The sequence below is a fragment of the Phalacrocorax aristotelis genome, chromosome 6 (genome assembly GCF_949628215.1).
Source record: "Phalacrocorax aristotelis chromosome 6, bGulAri2.1, whole genome shotgun sequence".
NCBI lineage: Eukaryota > Metazoa > Chordata > Aves > Suliformes > Phalacrocoracidae > Phalacrocorax > Phalacrocorax aristotelis.
The window spans coordinates 14,529,924-14,548,221 of NC_134281.1; the positions used below are offsets into that span (position 1 = coordinate 14,529,924).

Genomic DNA, 18,298 nt, shown 5'->3' on the forward strand with positions numbered 1-18,298 from the left:
GCAGGAGCCTCTGCCCCTTCCTGAGCCCCACGTGCAGCCCAGGGATGCAGCCTTACCTGGGAAGCAGCTCGGTCTCACAGGAGGGTCGGTGCCAAGGGGGCAGTAGCTGAAAATGCAGGAGCAGCCCTTGCCCTGCAGCCAGGACCATAGGGCTGCGGTATGGGGCTTTTCTGGTCCCCACCCGGAAATGAGGGTAAGTGGGAATAGCAGCCAGCGGTATCAAGTGTGCTTTCAGTTGTTTTTCCAGGTGCAGGCAGCTTCCCTCCCTGCCTCTCCTCAGTGGGCTCAGCAGCTGCTACAGGGCTGGCTTGGGCAGAGGCACAGACAGAGCATGCAGCAGCCAGCTCTAGCTGCCCTGAATCACGCAGCTGGGGCAAGCAGGGCCTACACCCAGACCCCTCCTCCCAAATAGACGTGGGATTCTTATTACCAAACTGTGAGAGGTTGCGACGTGTGATGCAGACACCCTGAACCACCCCAGCCCCTGCCCAGAGGCCCCCTGTGCTTCAGTAATCAGTAGGTTTCCTGCAGCCACCATCACCTCGACCTGTGCATTACAGTGCAGCCAGGGTGCGGCAGCAGGGCCTGGGCAGGGGGACAAGGTGCCAGGAGGATGCTCCCTAGCCTTCCCTGCAGCTCCTCTGTCACACAAAGCAGCTGCCTGGGGAAAGCAGAAATGCAAATACCTTTTGCCTAGATATTGATGTAACGCTATTCCCAGCACACTGTATGAATTCAGTAAGACTTGTAATTGCAGCTGAAATTGGTATTTAACACACTTCCAAGATTTTTAAAAGGAATCTTTGTGCTTAAAACATAACTCCCCTGCCTCTTGAGGTTTTATTTTTCTTCTGGAGTGTTTAGGGCCACCTCCTCTTAATAAAAGGAAAAAAAGCAAAACTCCTGTTGTCTTTGAAGAGATGAGACTTAAGCCTTCCCAGTCTTCACCATATCTCTTGACATTATTAAGTATTCCTTGAGGCAAAACCTGCATCTCCCAGAAACGTAGGGAGGAAAGAAGAAGCAGAGCAAGTACCCTGTACCATGCACCATCCCACCCCACGGCCCCCTTCCTCTCCAAAGGAAAAAATAGTCATTGCATGGCAGACTCCTTAAATCACTATATTTTTAATAGCCATATAAATCCTTTGCATACAGCAATCTGTGGCGTATGAGAAACCATATGGATACCCAACAACTTCTTCTGTATTTTACCACATTAAACAATCAGCAATTTTTTTTTATCAACTCCTGTAGTAGAAACAATAACCAAGCCATTAACAGCAAATCTCTAATTTTCTAAAAGAACAATATTTCTTCTCTTAAAAAGAGCAGAGAAGCCGATGGGGAGTTTCAGATATATGTACAGATTGGGGTACCTTGGAAAGATGGCAAGAAGATGGCTGTCAGCCCCTCAAGCGTGTGTACCGAGTCTGCAGGGGGGCTCTAGCAGCACCCGGTGTCAGCCCCTGAGGAGGGCTGGGGGTCACCGAGGGGTGATGGCTGCCTGCTGCTTTGCCTTCAAGAGGACCATGCACCACCTTGCCCTCCAGCAGTCATGGGTCCTGCTGAGACCAGGACCAGCCCTCTCCCCCAGGACATACGTCAAGGGGCCGTACCTGGGGAGGTGCAGGATCCATCCCCATACATCACCTTGCAGGCTGCAAAGCGTAGCTTGTCTGCGTTGCCTGTTCTATCTATAATTTCACTCAGTCAGGAGTTATAAAACATCGAGAGGACGCACAAGCACACTGTACGTTTCCACACCACCACCCAGTGCCTCACAGGTGAGCTGTCCCCCTCCTTGCTGCCCAGCGAGCTCAGGAGCTCACACCCCCACGCTATTCGCATATGTAGCCCACTCACACCCCTCACGCCTGGTTTCAGTGACATTGGCATTCGCAGAATTCACGGAATTCATTAAGAAAATTGTTATTTACATCAACAAGTTCAGCAGCACAACGTGATAGAAGAGCTGAGACAAGAGTTTGCCCGAGTTTGCTGACTTGCACCCTGCCCATGGGCTTATTGCTGACTCAGGCTCAGGGACCGAATCGCTCCACGCAGTTTCTGTCCCTCCAGTTTGCGCAATGGCGGCGAAGCTGCTCTCTGCACCCCGAGTTTTCACTTGCTATGGTCCCTCTCAGGGGGGATCGTTCCCTGGGCGAGGCAGGCTGCACACGGGCGCCGTACCCTGGGCAATGTTAAGGCATTACATATACACAGGAGCTGTTTGGGAATTTAAAAAAAACCCACTCAAAGTGTAAACATTTTTGCACATACAGTCATTGGACTTCTACATATGAAGTTTTCTGTTGTTTTCTGCATAAATCACAAGTTAAGGAGCTACACAAAGAGCACTCGAGCAGACACCTGGAGCACTGGGGTTCTCTTACAGCACGGCAGCATGCAACGCGACAGACTCTAAGTAGTAGAAATATTTGAAGTCTCAGTCCAGGATGCTTCCTCTTTTCTACGTTTCTTATATAGTTTAGGTAAATGTCAGTAACAACTACGTGCTGGTAACTCAGGTAAGGTGGGTGGCTGCATAAGGAGCTTCAGCACACTGCATGGCTAGCACTTGATAATTTCAGCTTGTTCCTACTTTATTTCTAAGTAGAAAAGGGAGAAATTCTGCTTCCGCTCCTGTATCTATGGAGGTTGCTCAATGACCCCTAGGTCGCTGTGCTGGCGGTGCTATAGGTTTAGGTATCAGTGAGTCTGCCTTCCTCAGGGACTTTGGCACATTCACCCCAATTTGTACAAGATCCCTGAGAACTTATCAAAGCTGCAGTACTTTACAATTTAAAAGACCTGGCGTGGGTGCTCGGCTCCCCGCCACGCTCATGCCTGCTTCTTGTTGTTGTCCATGCTGTGCAGCAGCGCCAGGAATTCCAGGATGAGGTTGGCCGTCTTGCGGGGCCGTTCCACCACCACGGAGTGCCCGCAGTTCTCCAGGATGTACATGTGGCAGTCCGGGATAGCGCTCGCTAAAACACTGGCACCAGAAACATCCAGGACCTGGATGGCAGTAGAAAAAATAGTCACTCCCATGGGCAGAGCTAGGTTTTGCTGACCACCGTAGAAACCCTGTTGGAGCTGCCTTTGCAAGTCCAAGTGAGATGCTGAGCAGGGATGTGGACATGGTCCTTGTGATGGCAGCCCCATCCCACAGAACCCATGCCTGGGTACAGGGCAGGGAGGCTGCACAGTGCCTATCTCAGCAAGTGGCAGGGAACTCTCTTGGATGCATTTTGGCTGCCAGCTCAGTGCAAATGGGTCATTGCTAACAAATGCTTGCACCTTTGCATTTGCACAGCCCTTTGCATGCCTGCAGCTTGCCTCCTCACCCCCCTGCCCTGGCTCCTCCCTCTGTAACCACCCCTACACAAAAACATGTAACAAGAGACAGGAGCCCCATGCCTTGCCTCACCGCCTGCCCACAGACAGCATATTTCTCCCCAGTTGCCAGGAGCTGCAACTCTTTGGTGGCACTTTATTCCTCTTCCCAGCCCCTGCCTGCTGCTATGCTGGCACCTGCCTCCCTCCCTCCGCAGCCCTGGCTCTGCCCTCTCCTCCCTCAGGCCCTGTGATGGCTGGCAGCTTTCCACCCATCACCCCACTCTGTCCACTCTGTCCAAACCCACAGGGGATGGGGACACATATGTGCCAGCTCACTGCAGAGCAGCGCACAGCTTGGCAGCACAGCCTGCACCATGCCCCAGTGGGTGGACGGGGGCAGAGATGGAAGCATGGTCCCATGGGGGAGACAGAGAGGGCTGTGTACCTGGTCCTGCTTTCCCCAGATGACTTGTGTCGGTGCTTTGATCTTGTTCATGTTCTCGTGGAGAGAGTGCCTGGACTTTTCATCCGCAATTTCTAAAAACACTAGTGGGGGCAAGAGGAGAGTCAGTCCTACCTGAGACAGATGCTTTGCCTTCCCTTCTTGCCGGGGTCCCTGCGAGCCAGCCCTGCTACCATCCCCTTGGTGGGAAACCCCAGGTAGGGGTGATGGGGTGAGCCATGACAGGCTGTCCTTACACTGCCACCAAGCCCTGCTATGGAGGGATCCTCTTCCAAGCTCATCTCATAGGTACTAGAACTAATCAAGCCAGCTGGGAGACTAAGGGCAAAGCAGCAATCCCATTGCTCCTGGGGGTGGCAGTGGGTTGCTACCAGCGGCCAAGGATCATCCCCAAATCTGTTAATCACATTGCCCCCTCCCACCCTCAGCAAGGCAGCAGGGGATGCTGGGGCCACACAGCATTCAGGGGACCCAGGGGCCAGGGACAGCCCAACTCCATGCCCCAGGGGTCCGGCTGGAAAACTTGGCTGGAGGGGCTGCCATGCACTTACATTTCCGGTAAAAATCATTGTGTGGGATGCGAACATCAACGAGGCCCTGGAGGATCTGCAGGGAGAGCAGAAGAGAGCTGCTGGGGGGGCACCCATGGCCTGCACAGGGCTGAGCACACCTGAGAGAGCCCCGTGTGCAGCAGGACGTGGGGAACGTGCTCCCGCTGCCCCAACATGCCCTGCATAGCCTGGCCCTGGCACAAGCTCCTTCCTAAGCATGCCTGGCTGTTGCAACCATGCTTAAGTAACAAGTATTTCAGCAACAAGTATTTTTGTCTTTTGATGCAAACACGAATTTCTCCCCCAGGCCAGCTGTCCACGCCAGCAGGCTGCCTCAGCCATGACTGTGCTTCTCTTTCTTCTTTTATTCTTTTGCCAACAAAAAAAGAGGTCTTGGCATTCATTACCTTACATTTTTTTCTTACTCTCCAATCTACTCATCCCAGACTTCCTAAGGAAAACCAGCTTAAGCCAAGTTCCTCTCGCCGGACAATGAGGTGATTAACATTTCCATAGCTTATGCTTAAAAAGCAACAAACAATCCCCCCTCCAGGCCAGACAGCAACTGCCTTAGTTGGTTATTTAATGCTTCCTGCCAGCCATATTTACTAAAAAACCCTTCGATATCCTAGCCCACTGCCAAAGACCTCTGCGGGAGAGGGAAGTTCAGGAGGCATTGCCAGAGGGAGCTGGGAAAAGGTGCATTTGAAGGGAAAGTGCTGGAAAGGTGCTGGGAGCAGGCTGGGGGTGTCCTGTCTGGGTGATGAGGGGATGGCAGCACTGGCTCTGCTCCTGGCATTGCCTCAGCTGTCACTACATAGGCTGCTCAGGGAGAAGCAAACCTGCCCCCCTCCCAAGACCCCCTTGCCCGGCTGCTGCAGCCAGCCCAGGCTCCTCACCTGCTGCGGCACCTTGAAGCGAACATAGGAGCAAAGCTTCAGCATATCCGCCATCTCCTCAGGAGTCGAGGGAATTAAAGGAATCCTGTCGATGCAGTCTGACTCTTGTAGCTCCCGGAGCTGCTTAATGAACTTGCTGTCAGTGGTACTAGGCAAGCCTGGGTTGAATGAGAAGTGGGGCACAAGCTAAAACCTGGACGAGACCTCAACAGTCCCAGTGACAGAGAACCACTGTATGGACTTCCATCATCCCTGCCTCTAGCCTTCCGCTTGCTCAATCATTAAAAGATCCCTTAAAATAGAGGGGGGAAATAAAATCTGTACATACAGCAACCTTAATATGCACCCAGAGACACCCCAACCCCCTCCTGCTCCGGGGCTTGACACCACTGAGCCCCATGGGCTGATGCAACATGAGGTGTATTCCCTGTAGACAGGCATGAATACTTTGGCAAAAGCTGTAGTGTTTATTTTCATGTGGACAGCAAACGCAAATACTAATGCCTGTGCCCAGCCTGCCACAGAAAAGGGTCAGACAGAAACTTTCAGAAGCCCCATCCATATGCACCACTGCAGGGAAAAATCCCCCAGCAGCTTAACCCCAAATCTCTCTGCAGAGAGGTTTCACATCCAGAAACCAACACCTCTCCCAGAGAGGAGGGGGAACCTTGCCACCCCCAGAGCCTGGTAGCTAAGTAACATTCACTTTGCTTCATTACTTATTTCTTATCTGGGAGCTGCTTTCCTTGCGTAGGAGGGGGAAGGAGCTGATATAACAACCGGTATGCAGCAAAGCCTTCCCTGGAAGAGAAACTCCCTGCCAAACGCCTGTGCCTCCTGCTGCATGTCATGCCCAGGCTCCACAAAGCCCCCTGGCCAAGGGGACGGTGGGGATGGAGGGGTGCTGTGTGGGCACAGGGACACCCCACTGACCTGTACCTGGCCCCAAAGTGTCTTCCTGCTTGGAACACCCAAACATGGGAGCACCTAAATGTGGGAAGATGGAGCTCTCCAGCCTCCAAAGACCAAGCCCTCCAGCACACAGGGGCTTTCAAGCGGCCAGAGTGGGGAAGATTTTCCCATTGCCGCCTGGGTTGCCCCTCCAGAGCTGAGAGGCTATGGATGTGCCACATAAAACAGCTGCCCCTCCAAGGGCAAACACGTTTTCTTCCAGAGCAGGACTTATCCCATTTGCCCTAGTTCCAGCATTAAACACAGCACAATGCAGCAAACTCCAAAACCCTGGAGAAGAGCAGTCAAGACAAGGCTGTGATTTCCTCCCATGCCCTGCCAGAGTTTTTCAGACTGTACATACAATTTTTTTCAAAATGCTTTGCACTAAAAGCCTATTTTGCTGCTGTGGGCTTTTGCACCAACTCCTGCTTGCCCTCTCCTCACCTCGCCTCCCCTGCATTGCCCACCTGCAGGACAGATAAGGGTCAGGCTGCAAATGTCTTCTGGGTACTGAGCAGCATAGACGCCAGCAACATTTCCCCCCATGGAAGTGCCAACCAGATGAAAGGGCCTTCTGTTCAGCTTGATGCACTCCACAAACTGGCAAGGGAGCAGAAGGGATGTTATTAGGGGAGAGGAGGAAATGACATGGGGTCAATAGAGAAATTCAACTCAAAAGCTTGAGGTCAGTCACTCTGGCTGGCTGGGAAGGGAGGGAGCACAGCTGCACAAGGCAGGGCTCACAGGGCTTAGCATCCCTCATGTCCCCACTTCCCTCACATCCCTGCATCCCTCTGCAGAGGCAATGCGATGCTGGGTCATTACCTGGTGTATTCTCTTAGCTTGCCCACTAATGGAGTAATCATCCAAGGCTGAGCGGGTTGTGCCCTCGTGCCCAGGCATGTCAACACACACCAAGTGCAGGTTCTTTGGCAGGAACTGCAGAAACAAACCAGGGGTGGTTATGGTGCAGGGGAACCTCTGCAAAGCCCAGGGGTGGAAACTGGTGACCATGGGTGGAAGCAAGGCAGTCGCTCTCCTCCTAGCAGCCCTTGGCTACGCGTGCACCAGAATAAGTCAGCTAATATACCAAGGATGACATGATGAGAAACCACGGCCAAGACTTGCTTCCCATGGAGGAGGCAGGTACGTACTGCTCTTCCCCTGCAGCTCTGCATGTCATAGGGATGAAAGGCATCCAACAAGCAATGAGCACAGAGCTAAGGAGGGTATTTCTAGCATGTTACAGCAGTCCGCATCTAATGCATGCAACTGTTGGGTCCCCACACTGCCCTCAAGCCCAGGACCATTGATTCTCACTAAGTAGCAATATGATAGAAATGGAGTCCCACCTTGACTATAGACAGCCACATGTCTTTGTGGGCTGAGAACCCATGCAACATCAGGATGGATGGTCGGTATCCAGGTCTCCCTCTATAGGAATAACAAAACTGATAGTCATCATAGTTTGCGTATCTAACCTGCATACCCAAGGCTCGGCGCCAGTACCTGGAAAAAGGAGAAAACAACAGCAGTGAGCGAGGTAAGAGCTCCCTGTGACAATATAAGCCAGGTGACAGGTCCAAACTCAGCTGCAATTTGCTGGTTTGCTAAGGCCAGTTAGGTTGGGCTCACACCAGTGCTGTCACGGCCCTAACTGGGACTAATTCTGAGCATCTGGTCCCTGGACCAAACCTTGTGCTTACATGTGATCCCTTACACGTGTAGTACTGGCGGCTGGATATTCATGGCTGCACTGTAGATGGCTTGTGGAGACACTATGTTAAAAACCTCAAAAATGACCAACTAATTTGGCAATGGAAATGGGCCAAAATAACAACTCTAAAACTGAAAACAGCCAAATGTTGGTATGAGAAGCTCAAGAGAGGAAGGTGGAACACGTGGCAAGGCAGCGTGCAGGAAGGGCGGGCCAAGGGAGGCACGTGTTCCAGGTGGGTAAGGTGGATCTGTCACAGGTTTATTTGGTCACAGCCTCACAGCCCTGCAGCCATGGGACAACATCAGCCCATAGACAAACATATCAATCCCAGCCAAAACAACCACATCACCAGGAGCACCACAGAAACCTGGTTCCCGTATGCCAACTAGATGATCTTTAAAAATGCTTTTACACACACGCAAAGGACTGGAGGGAACCATCCTTACACAGGGTCAAACACCCCAGAAGATACTGGGCTAACCCAAGGAAACGTGGGTTATTCCTTTGAAAGCAAAAAGACAGACAGCTCCTGCCAGTGTACGCTTGCAGCTTGCTCAAAGAGGATGCAGTGAAACTGCCAGCCAGGGGGAACCTGGGCAGAGATTATCGGTGACACTTTGGACACATGATGTGTACGTGCAGCCTAAGACAGAGGAGCAGGCATGCTTTGTCTGCATTTCCCCTATGCTCAGACGTAACTCTTGTCAGGACAACTACTGGGCTACACCTGATGGCCAAGATACTGGCAAATACTTTTATATGCAACATCAGAATTTATTTGAGACATAAGAGCAAGGTCACCAACGCTGCTGGGCTGTCCTAGCTCCCTGCCCTCTCAAAGCTTATGCATAGTGCAATCCTCTTTTAGTATAATCCCTTTTTGGAGGCAGTTAGTGGGATTTAAGCAGCATCTCGGCTCTGTACTGGTCCTACAAGGAGAGGTGAATTTCTCCCTGAATAAGTGTCTTAAGAGTCCTCGCCTCAAAGGCACTGGTGTAAACTACTGATGGGGAAGATGATAACATTTTTAGAAACTGATCCTGATGGACCAATTCAGCAGAAGGCAAAATAATCTGTGCAAAGCTGAACTGATCCCTCGGAAGTTGTTAACATCCTTAGTGGCAGCAGCTAAAGGGATTAACCCCTGGTGGCAGAGCAGGCAGGCTCTGCAGCCAGGGTCAGCGGAGCAGCCCTGGACGTCAGGCCTGGCAGGGAGGCGCATTAGCAGCAGGGGAGGGAGTGAGGCCATCAGAGACGGGGACCCTGTATGACCCTTGGCCGCGCCAGCTGAGGACACAGAGCAGCAGCAAGGAGGAAGAGGGGGTCAGTGAGTGGTGGGAGAAGCATCCCTGGGGACCTCCCATGGACCTCCCAGGAGTGGTGCCACAAAGCTGGAGCTGCATGGGGCTGAAAGGTGGGGCAGCATGGCATGCTGCCTACCCCCTTTCCTGCCTCTGCTGATGGGGAAACAACAATTTCACCCCAAAAAAGCCAACCTGGAAGAAGCAAATAGGAAAGGAAGAGTAAAAGGCAAACCTGCTCTTCTCACCCACTGTCCCTAAAAAACGAGATGCCCATGAAACACATAGCATCCCAGTCACTCCTGAAAGATGCCAATGCTACCAGAGATGCTGGAAGAGAGAGAGAGATGGGGACACTTGCCCTTCAAAAGAAAACAGCCCTGCTGATCTCTGCTCACACACTCCCTCCCTAATCCAGACCTACCCACAGTGCATTTTCACTCAGCCCCTAATCTGCAACCCCGAAGGACAAGGAGGCAGGCTCTTCTCTACCTCCCACTCAACCCAGCTCTTCAAAGCTCCCCAGCATCAGCCCCTTTCGCCTCCTTTGCCCTTTCCTGCCACCCCTACCTGCATCCATCTGAAGGCTTCATCCCAATCACACTCACTCTTCTCTGGCATGGCAGCGTTTCTCCACTGATCCTCCTATGAACCTGAGCCTATCAGGGTCCTCCCTGGCTTCCACCAGCCTCTCATATATTCAAAGGAAAAAAAAAAATCCCTTTGACTGAGAAACTTGGTACTGTCTGGACCTGGCCCTGGGCACCAGCCCTAACATCCCCAGGGTAGGAGAGGCTGTCATACCACCTGCTCTCCTTTGCAGAGCGACATTTGTCCTTGCATGTCCCCACACGATGTACAACAGGAATAAATTCTCTCCCATGCTGATCCTGTTGCTGGAGTTTTATCCCATCCTCCTTCTCCTCTGTCAGCCCCCAGATGCCATGATTAAAAGGTTGCTAATAAATGCACTGTTAGAAAAACAGGCTTCATCATGCTGCTGCGTCTGAGTGCTGGGGTGAGTTAACATCCTTCTCTCACATGAGGTCACTTTGATTTGGAAACACCCCATGAGCAAAACTGCAGGAGTCACCATCTGCCAGTGGCATGTGAGGGCAGCCTGCTGCACTGCCTGCTGCTGCCCGCGCTGGGTGATCAGACACTGCCCTGGCTTCTGAAGGGAACAACTTTCCTCTGCAACAAACCCAGGCAGAAAAGCCACCAGCATGCTTATCACTGATTTCCAGGGACAGACAATGACTGACGGATGTAGTGCCTGCCTGCTGTTAATCAGAAAGGATGAGATGCAAGGGGGTAAGGAAAAGCATCACTCCATCTTCTCTGATGCTCCAGCCTAGAATGGAGGGAGAGAATGAGAAAAACCTCAGCCCTAACTACTAGGGAGAGAAGTGTCCCTGCCTGCTGAGCAGGCTGTTAACCAGGAGGGAGTGCGTGAGCCCAGGGAGCCATGGCAGAGCTGGGGACACCCATGCCAATGGCTGCATTGACAAGGCAGGAGGTCTCCAGCCTGCTGGGGCTGCCAGGCTGGGGGACAGGTAGCAACAGCGATGCTTTTCCCAGCCGCAATCCCATCCTTAGGGGAAACAACCCAGAAAGGTTTGGAGATTTCGTGCAGCCCCGCTGAGGCAGCCCCAACAGACATAAGCCTGGTTTTTCCTCAGCAGCAAAAAAGCAATAAGAAAATGACATTTTCTTCTCCCAGAGATGCTTAAAGCTACACACAGCCAGTATGCCCCTGGAAAACCCCACCTTACCAGCTCCTATTGCCATCAGGGGCAGGAACACCCACCTCTGTCCGCACTGCCTTGCTGCCCACCAGCACTTTGTGCACCTGTGTGTGTGTGCGAGGGTGCAGGGGCCTGCTTGGACCAGCAGTAATTCCACCCCTGCACTAAAATGAGATCAGCTGGGCTGATGAACTCACCAGTAATAGATGCGGATGAGCGCTGAGGGCCAGAGGAGGAAGGAGGCCACGAAGGCCAGGATGGGGATGGCCAGGGTGCCACCAGCAATGACAAACATGTTCAGCACATCCAGGTCCATGCTGCTCTTCACTGCCCGGCCTCACCTGCCCGCATTTAGGGAAGGTCCAGAGGTTAAACACCAGAGACACTGAAAAGTTGATGCTAAATGAGATCAGCTTTAAAACTTGATTATTTCTTCTGGCTCCTCAATGGATCTAATTATTGTGATGTTCTCCTCTCAGGAGAGCGTATCTCAAATGGGCAATGAGCCTCCTAACAGGCACAGACCGCATCTGGGGTGATGGGATACCACATGGCCCTTGGCACTTTGCACACGGGCAAAGCACTGCCCCCCCATCCCCGCCCCACCCCAATGGGTGTAGGCAGCCTTTCCTCCCTGATGGGTGCAGGCAGGGCTGCCTTAACACAGGCTCCACATTGCTTTTTGGAGGCAGGCATGCAGCTCTGGCTCCCCTCCCCCTGCCCAATCCCAAATCCCCAGCACACAACCACTGACCTAGAATTGATGGCTTGAGCCCGGCTCTCATTACTGCTCCACACAGGCACCAACTAATCAAGGGAGCAGAGCCTATTAATGGGCTTGGGAACTGAAGGAAACAACCTGGCAGGGTGCTCTGGCAACCAGCCCTTATCTGAGACAAATTCATCCCTGTGTCCATGTCCTTGCTCCTGCCCCATGGGCATTTTGCACTGGCTGCCGATCACAGGTTCCATTCCAGCTCCCAAGCACCCTTCACACAAACCTCAGGGGTAGCAGGTGGAGGACACAGGGTGCAAGGGCAAACTGTCACACAACACTGTGCTCATCCCTGAACTCGCCCCACCTCAGACGGCTGGGATATGTTTTTCTCATTAAGAGATTAAACCCTGTCGCACACACATCTCTAATTCATGCTGCTAACCAACTCATGTCTCACCCTTTCCTTGGTGCTAGCTCTTTTGTCACACATTTCTAAAATGAGATGTTTCCAGTGCCTGCTTTCCCACCAGCCATCCCCCCATCATCACCACCACATTTTGTGCCTGGACAGGCAGATTTATTCCTGTTTCCTTCAAGACTCACAGCGGTATGTGGTATGTTGTATGTTATGCCGTGAAGCAGGAACTGAATCTCTGCAGTCACATCCTCTCCCCCTCCAACAACATCACACAGAATCACATCAAACCCACGCATTACACATGACCAAGAAAAACAGTTTACAGAACCTCTGAAGCAACAGCCAGGTTTGCCCTCTTGCTCTAGTGAAAACAAGAATAACTGAAATTTGAGAAATACTGTAAATATTTCCACCAGGCGCTTCCTTAACAACACTAAACCTCATTTCCTCCTTCAACCCGCAAGAACACACCATTATTCGTTTAATTAAGATTTTGTAGAAAGATCTTTGATCTCTGCGTGACTTGGTTCTAAATAAACACTTTGTGCAACAGCTAAACCTTGTACCTGAGAGCAGGTCTGCACGGGAGCCCACCTGAGAGCAATTGCTGCCTTTTGCTATGTCACTAAAACAGGGAAGAAATTAAGCACAGAACATCATCATCATCCCCATCGGTGACTCGTAACAAGAGAAGGTTGCAGCTAGGGGAAAGCACAGGAAACACGCAGGCTGCTCTTGGAAAGCAAAACAAGGAGAAAGCCTTTAAAAAGCCCAGCTTACTTTGCAGAGATCTCCTCGTCCTCTCGGCACAGGTCCTGCTCTCTGTGGGTAGCGGTGGTGTCTGAAAACGCTGTTGGAAGAGGTAAAAAAAAGGCTTAAAATCGTACTCCAGCTTTTTTTCCTCCTTTCAGACTTGGTAGCTGGGTGAGATGGCAAGTTTGGATTATTTAAGCCACTGGCTTCCCTTCAAGATGCCACATCTTCACCTTCTGACTAACCTTTCCCCTATTTATGTAAATATGGTCTTTTGTGCAATAAAGCCAAACAATGGCACTTGTTCCAAGCAGGAACAAAGTGCAAGCTGCCATCAGAGATGAAGCAAAAGCTGGCATGGCGCAGCGGGGAGAGCCGTTGCCAGCAGCCCCCACCACAACAGGGCTGTGCGGCACCCAGCGAAACGGGGCTCATGGTTGCGCTTTTGGTGATTACAGCTATTAGAACAAAGCCAGCTAAGCTGCTTCCCATCCCCTTCCTCTTCGTCTTAAATGTAATTTTTCCAGGTGGTCTCAGTTCTCTCCCAAGCCTTCCCTCTGCGAGTCAGGCTGAAGCGTAGCACAGCCGCAGGAAATTATTGGAGAGGTAGGAAAATGCTGGCCTGAACTTGCCTGCAGCTTCTGGCCGCGGAAATTCAAGCTGGAGGCACAGCAGCAACACCAGAACTCCCCACATGAGCGCCCAGGTCTGCACTGAGCCAGAAAATCCCTGAGACGTCCCCTCCTGCCACAGCTGTGGGGCTGGGAGTGCCAGCCCCATCATGCTGGAGCATTTCGTCAGGGTCATGCAGCTGCTGCTCGCCACGTGAACCCAGCACCCAATGCTGGCCATGCGCACCCAGGAAGCCCTGCTCAGAGCCCCCGCCAGCCATGGGTGCCTGGGGGGGGGATGCTCGGGGAGCCCTGCTGCCCAGCCAAGCCTCCTCCTGTGTAGGCAGAGCATCACCACCAATTTCTATGATTATCCCTGATGGAGGCAGTGGGAAAGGAAACACCAGCAGGCCCAGCTGCACAGTTGGGGGCAGCCACCATCACCCTGGCCCCCCAGCACCCCCATAAAGCCACCCTTGCACCCAGTAGCACTGCAGGGACACAGGCTCCCCAAAGCCACATAGGAGCACCTGTGGTGCCAACCCCCTGCGATGGTGCTTTTCCCAGGGGACATGCACCCTCCCTGCCCCACCAGCACCAGGGATGGGAGCAGGCAGCATTGCCCCAGACCTTGGCACAGTCCTTTGTTACCCACTAGAGAGACATCATGGGTTTAAAAATAAAAACAAGCCCTGTGGTAACAGCTGTAAGACTTCAGACCACAGAACATCCATCACTTTGAGCACCCTGTGATCAAGAGCCACAGCCAACAGCCCCAAGAATTGCTACTACCTTCTTGGAAGGGTCTCCAGGTACCTCAAAAATCAAATTGTAAACATCAGTTAGGCAACTCTGATAAATGCTGTGTGATCACGGCAGTGATAAGGCTGAGTGGGCTGCACAGCTGGCAGGGCATAGGATGCCAAACCAGGAGCACCAGTTCCCATGATGGCAGCCAAGCCTCAGGCACTAACAACCATGGCCCCTGTGTCCCAACTCGGAGGAGCCCCCCAGACCAGCCGCCCGAGGTAATGGCATGGATGAACCAAAGACAGATGCTAAGGGGAGGCTTCATGTCTCCACTTGCCTCCTACTTCATTCCCTGCACCAAATTCAAGCAGGTACCTCACCACCTGCGAACAGGGGGGCCAAGAGGCAGGAGGGGTCTGCAGGTTGCTACGGAGCACAGCATGTTGATGACAGTCGCCAGGGCCACCAGACAAAGGGATAATAAATTACTGTGTGCAAGGGTCGAATTTGCGTTATTTTTTCTCTTTCAGGCTCATTGGGTCATGCCAGGGAGGCTGGAGAAGACCCAACAGTGCAACTCAGGTGTATATATTGATTTTTTCCAAGCCCCATGTAAGATGCAGCAGCAGACCCCAGTGCATGGGATCAGAAAAATGCATTTAGCTTAAAAAAAAAAAAAAAGGCGATCCCAGAAATGTGAAAGCAGCTGGGTTTGTTACTCAGGGGGACCTGGAGGCTTTTCACCAGGATCAGCATCTCTCACAGAACAGGTCTCAGAGTCAACCTCTCTGACAAGGCAAGAGCTGGCAAGGGGTAGCTGGGGGAGCATGTTGGGGGGCTGCAGCACAAAAGCCTTAACAAGGCAGAGGGACTCAGCTGGGAAGGGAAGAGCAGCAGCTAACGTGCTGGGCAGCCCCACGCAAGGCCAGGGAGGGTTTTCACAATGCAGGACTCACACACGTGTGCTCACTGACCAGACATGCCAAAATTCAAGCATGAAGGTCAGGCTGTGCTCATCCAGACTGGGCTGCAAAACTAGGGCTGCTGCCTGTACTTGGCATTTTGCTTACCTCTCCCTGCTCCCAGAGCAACTCAAGTCTTACTGACAATAGATTTAAAAACTCCGAATAGCTGAAAGCTAAGCAGCACATATAGGCATACTTGAATATATTTTCTGAAGAATTTGAAAAGAAGAAACATCAACCAATTTTAAGATCCATCTGCAGAGACAGGGGGCTTTGATGGGCCTCAGCAGCTGAGATGGGGCCCTCAGAAACCCTGACTCACACCACTAACCGTGTAAGAAAAAAAACCCCAAACATGCAAGTAAGCCACTTCCGTTTGAAACTGCCTCCCCCTTGGCATCCTCAACAGCCAGGAAAATAATATTGACCATAAACAGTGACATAGCTAATATTACAGTTCCACAGTGGTATATTTTGCAGCATGATCTTTTAGATGCAAGTGACAGTGAAGTTATCATTTTAGATTTATTAATATTTGAAAGATCTCTGTCCATCAGCCAGACAGCTCTCCTGGTCTTAATCCAGCCGGGAGTAGGAAATGCACCCTTTCACCTTCATTTATTTATAGAAGGCAGAAATGAGCTCATTATTTCTGCAGCGCCATTTCACAAAACGTGCATTTCTGACCCATTTGTATCTATGCAACACAGCTCATAAACGTGGGCCGGAGAGTCCGGGCTGGCACGCAGCCCCAGAGCTGCGCCCCAGCCTGGGAACACACAGGGACGAGTTGTCAGTGTCACTGCCAACCAGCCTGCGGTCAAGGCGGCTGAAAAGCACGACCAGAGCAGGCTGTGCTGCCAGCCAGCCGTTGGTTTAGAAATTCATAACGTGCCTTTCCTCCTTCCGGATCCCATCGCCATCGCCATCCTCATCCCGCTGCACGCACATGCGGCGGAGGACGCACGACACATCTGATGTCACGAGTGCGCCCGGACTCAGCCCTCTCCGGGAGCGGAGGAGGGGTGGGGGATAGGAAAGAGGTGAGGAGAGATGGAGTAGGGGTACCGGGGGTCACCTCCAGGTCCCCTCTCCCAGCACACAGTCCCTCCCCCCAAGCATCGTCCTCCAGCAAAATGACGGCATCCTCTAAGGAGCAGCCGCTGAGATTCAACGCCGCTCTCCTCCCCTTTGTGCCCCGATTTCTGAAATTTTTTTTGGGGGGAGGGGCGATTTTAAGGCAAATTAATTACATCTTATAAATATATATGTATATTAAATTATTTCTTGCATTTTGGCTTTGCCTCTGATATCCTGCCCACTCCCCTCCCCAACCCCAGCGGTGCCGGGCTGAACTCCCAGGTCCTCCCCGGTCCTGGCATCGCTACCCTCAGCCGCGTATCCCCCCTGCACGCCTCTCACCGTGCCGATCCGAGCCGGGCCGGGCCGCAATGGCAGCGCTGAGCGGCGAAACACGGCGGCTCCGTTGCTCCCACCGTCCGTCCCTCCGTCCCTCCCTCCGCGCCGGTGCCGGGGCGGCGAGGCGGGGATGCAGCGCGGCTGTGCGCGGTGCCGTGCGGGGGGCTGCGGAAGGGGGGATGGAGAGGGGATACAACTGGGTTGCAAGAGGGTTGAAAGGGGGGAGGTGCTAAGGGGGGATGCGGAGGGGTACATAATGGGACTTCCATGAGGAGACAAGGAGGGGTACAACGGGGGGGGGGGGGGGGGGAGGATGCAACTGGAGTGCAAGGGGGGTGTAACGGGTATAACTGCAGGACATCATGGGGTTTCCACGGGGTTGCAAGGTGGACGCAGTGGCACTGCAATGGGGGTGTGCAAGGGGGATGCAAAGACGCTGCAATGGGGATACGACAAAGGAGCAAGGAGGCTGCAATGAGGTACAAAGGGAGCGTGAAGGAGATAAAACAGGGTGGGAGGGGGCTGCAATAGGGGTACAAGGGAGATACAACAGGGTTGCAAAAGGAATGCAAGGCAGCTGTTTAGGGATACAGTGGGGATGCTTAGGGGGGTGCGATAGCCCTCCAATTGGGGGTGCAAGAGGCAACGCAACGTGGCTGCAACAGGGATGCAGTGCAGCAGTTCAAGAGGCAATGCAACAGGGAGTGCAAGGGGAGGAATATGACAGGGTGCAAGGGGGTACCGTGGGGAATGCAATGCAACTGCAACAGGGATACAACAGGGGTATAAGGGGGTATGTGAAGGAGGCACAGCAGGGACACGAGAAGGATGCAACGAGGCTACAGAAGTTGTACAATGGAGTTGCCATGGGGATGCAACCGGGATAAAAACCGGAATGTGGTATGGCTGCAACAGGGTTACAACAAGGATGGATACAACGGGCGGGGTGGAAATGGGGTGTGGTACAATTGCCACAGACATACAAAGGGGAATGCAGCACTGCATCCCGAACAGAGACCTCACAGCCCCCTCACTTGGGGGTGGGGGAGGTCTGTCCCGTTCCCACGTCCTGGGATAGGGCTGTGATCAGGGAGCACAGAGCTCTGCCACTTTTCCTGTGGAAAGGGCACAAAGGTTGAAATCAGAGCATCCCACTAATTCTTTTACACCTGAAGTAGGAATTTTAAGCCTGCCATTTAGGTTACAAGGCTGTTACCTTCCCTCTCTTCCCAACAGATTTTTTTGCTCTCAAGAACTACATTTCAACCTTAATTTAAAATTTGCTCTGATTTTTCTTAAAACTTCCACCCAAATCCTTTTACTATAAGCAAATTTACTTCCATTCCCCCTGGATTACATATCAACTTGGTATGCACCTTTAAGATATGCCAAAAATATAAGTAAACTTAATTAAATTGGAAATTAGATCAGCTCCTGAGTAAATGCAAGCAAATTGGGTCAAATCCTCACTGCAGTGGTGCTTTGATAAAGGATGTCCCTTTGGTCTGGCAGTCTGGGAGAGCTGAGAGAACTGGTGTAAAGGGCTTTCCAGGTCAGAGTTTACTACAATAACTAAAAGCTTTTGATAACATGAGCTGTCAGAAGAGATTTATAACTAAAATTGAGGGTTTTAGGTGGCTGGGTGAAGATGAGGCACAGCTTTGTGCAGCATTTTTGGGGTTTTGT

At 52.2% G+C, this 18,298-nt stretch overlaps 1 protein-coding gene across 3 annotated transcripts; it reads right to left on the reverse strand.

Annotated features, from left to right (window-relative positions):
* Positions 1–1,109: 1,109 nt before the first annotated feature.
* Positions 1,110–16,722, reverse strand: ABHD6 (abhydrolase domain containing 6, acylglycerol lipase). 3 transcript variants are annotated; one of them, XM_075096070.1, is made up of 10 exons: positions 16,616–16,722; positions 12,895–12,964; positions 11,176–11,319; positions 7,562–7,718; positions 7,035–7,148; positions 6,677–6,809; positions 5,256–5,413; positions 4,357–4,411; positions 3,788–3,888; positions 1,110–3,021 (listed from the first exon to the last, which is right to left on the reverse strand). In XM_075096070.1, exons 3-10 carry the CDS (start codon positions 11,292–11,294, stop codon positions 2,845–2,847), a joined length of 1,014 nt encoding a protein of 337 aa, XP_074952171.1. In that variant the 5' UTR covers positions 11,295–11,319; positions 12,895–12,964; positions 16,616–16,722; the 3' UTR covers positions 1,110–2,844. The 3 variants fall into 3 exon arrangements, with proteins under 3 accessions (XP_074952171.1, XP_074952172.1, XP_074952173.1); XM_075096071.1 differs by lacking the exon at positions 16,616–16,722 and having other exon boundaries at positions 12,895–13,109; XM_075096072.1 differs by lacking the exon at positions 16,616–16,722 and having other exon boundaries at positions 11,176–11,322; positions 12,894–12,964.
* Positions 16,723–18,298: the final 1,576 nt, after the last annotated feature.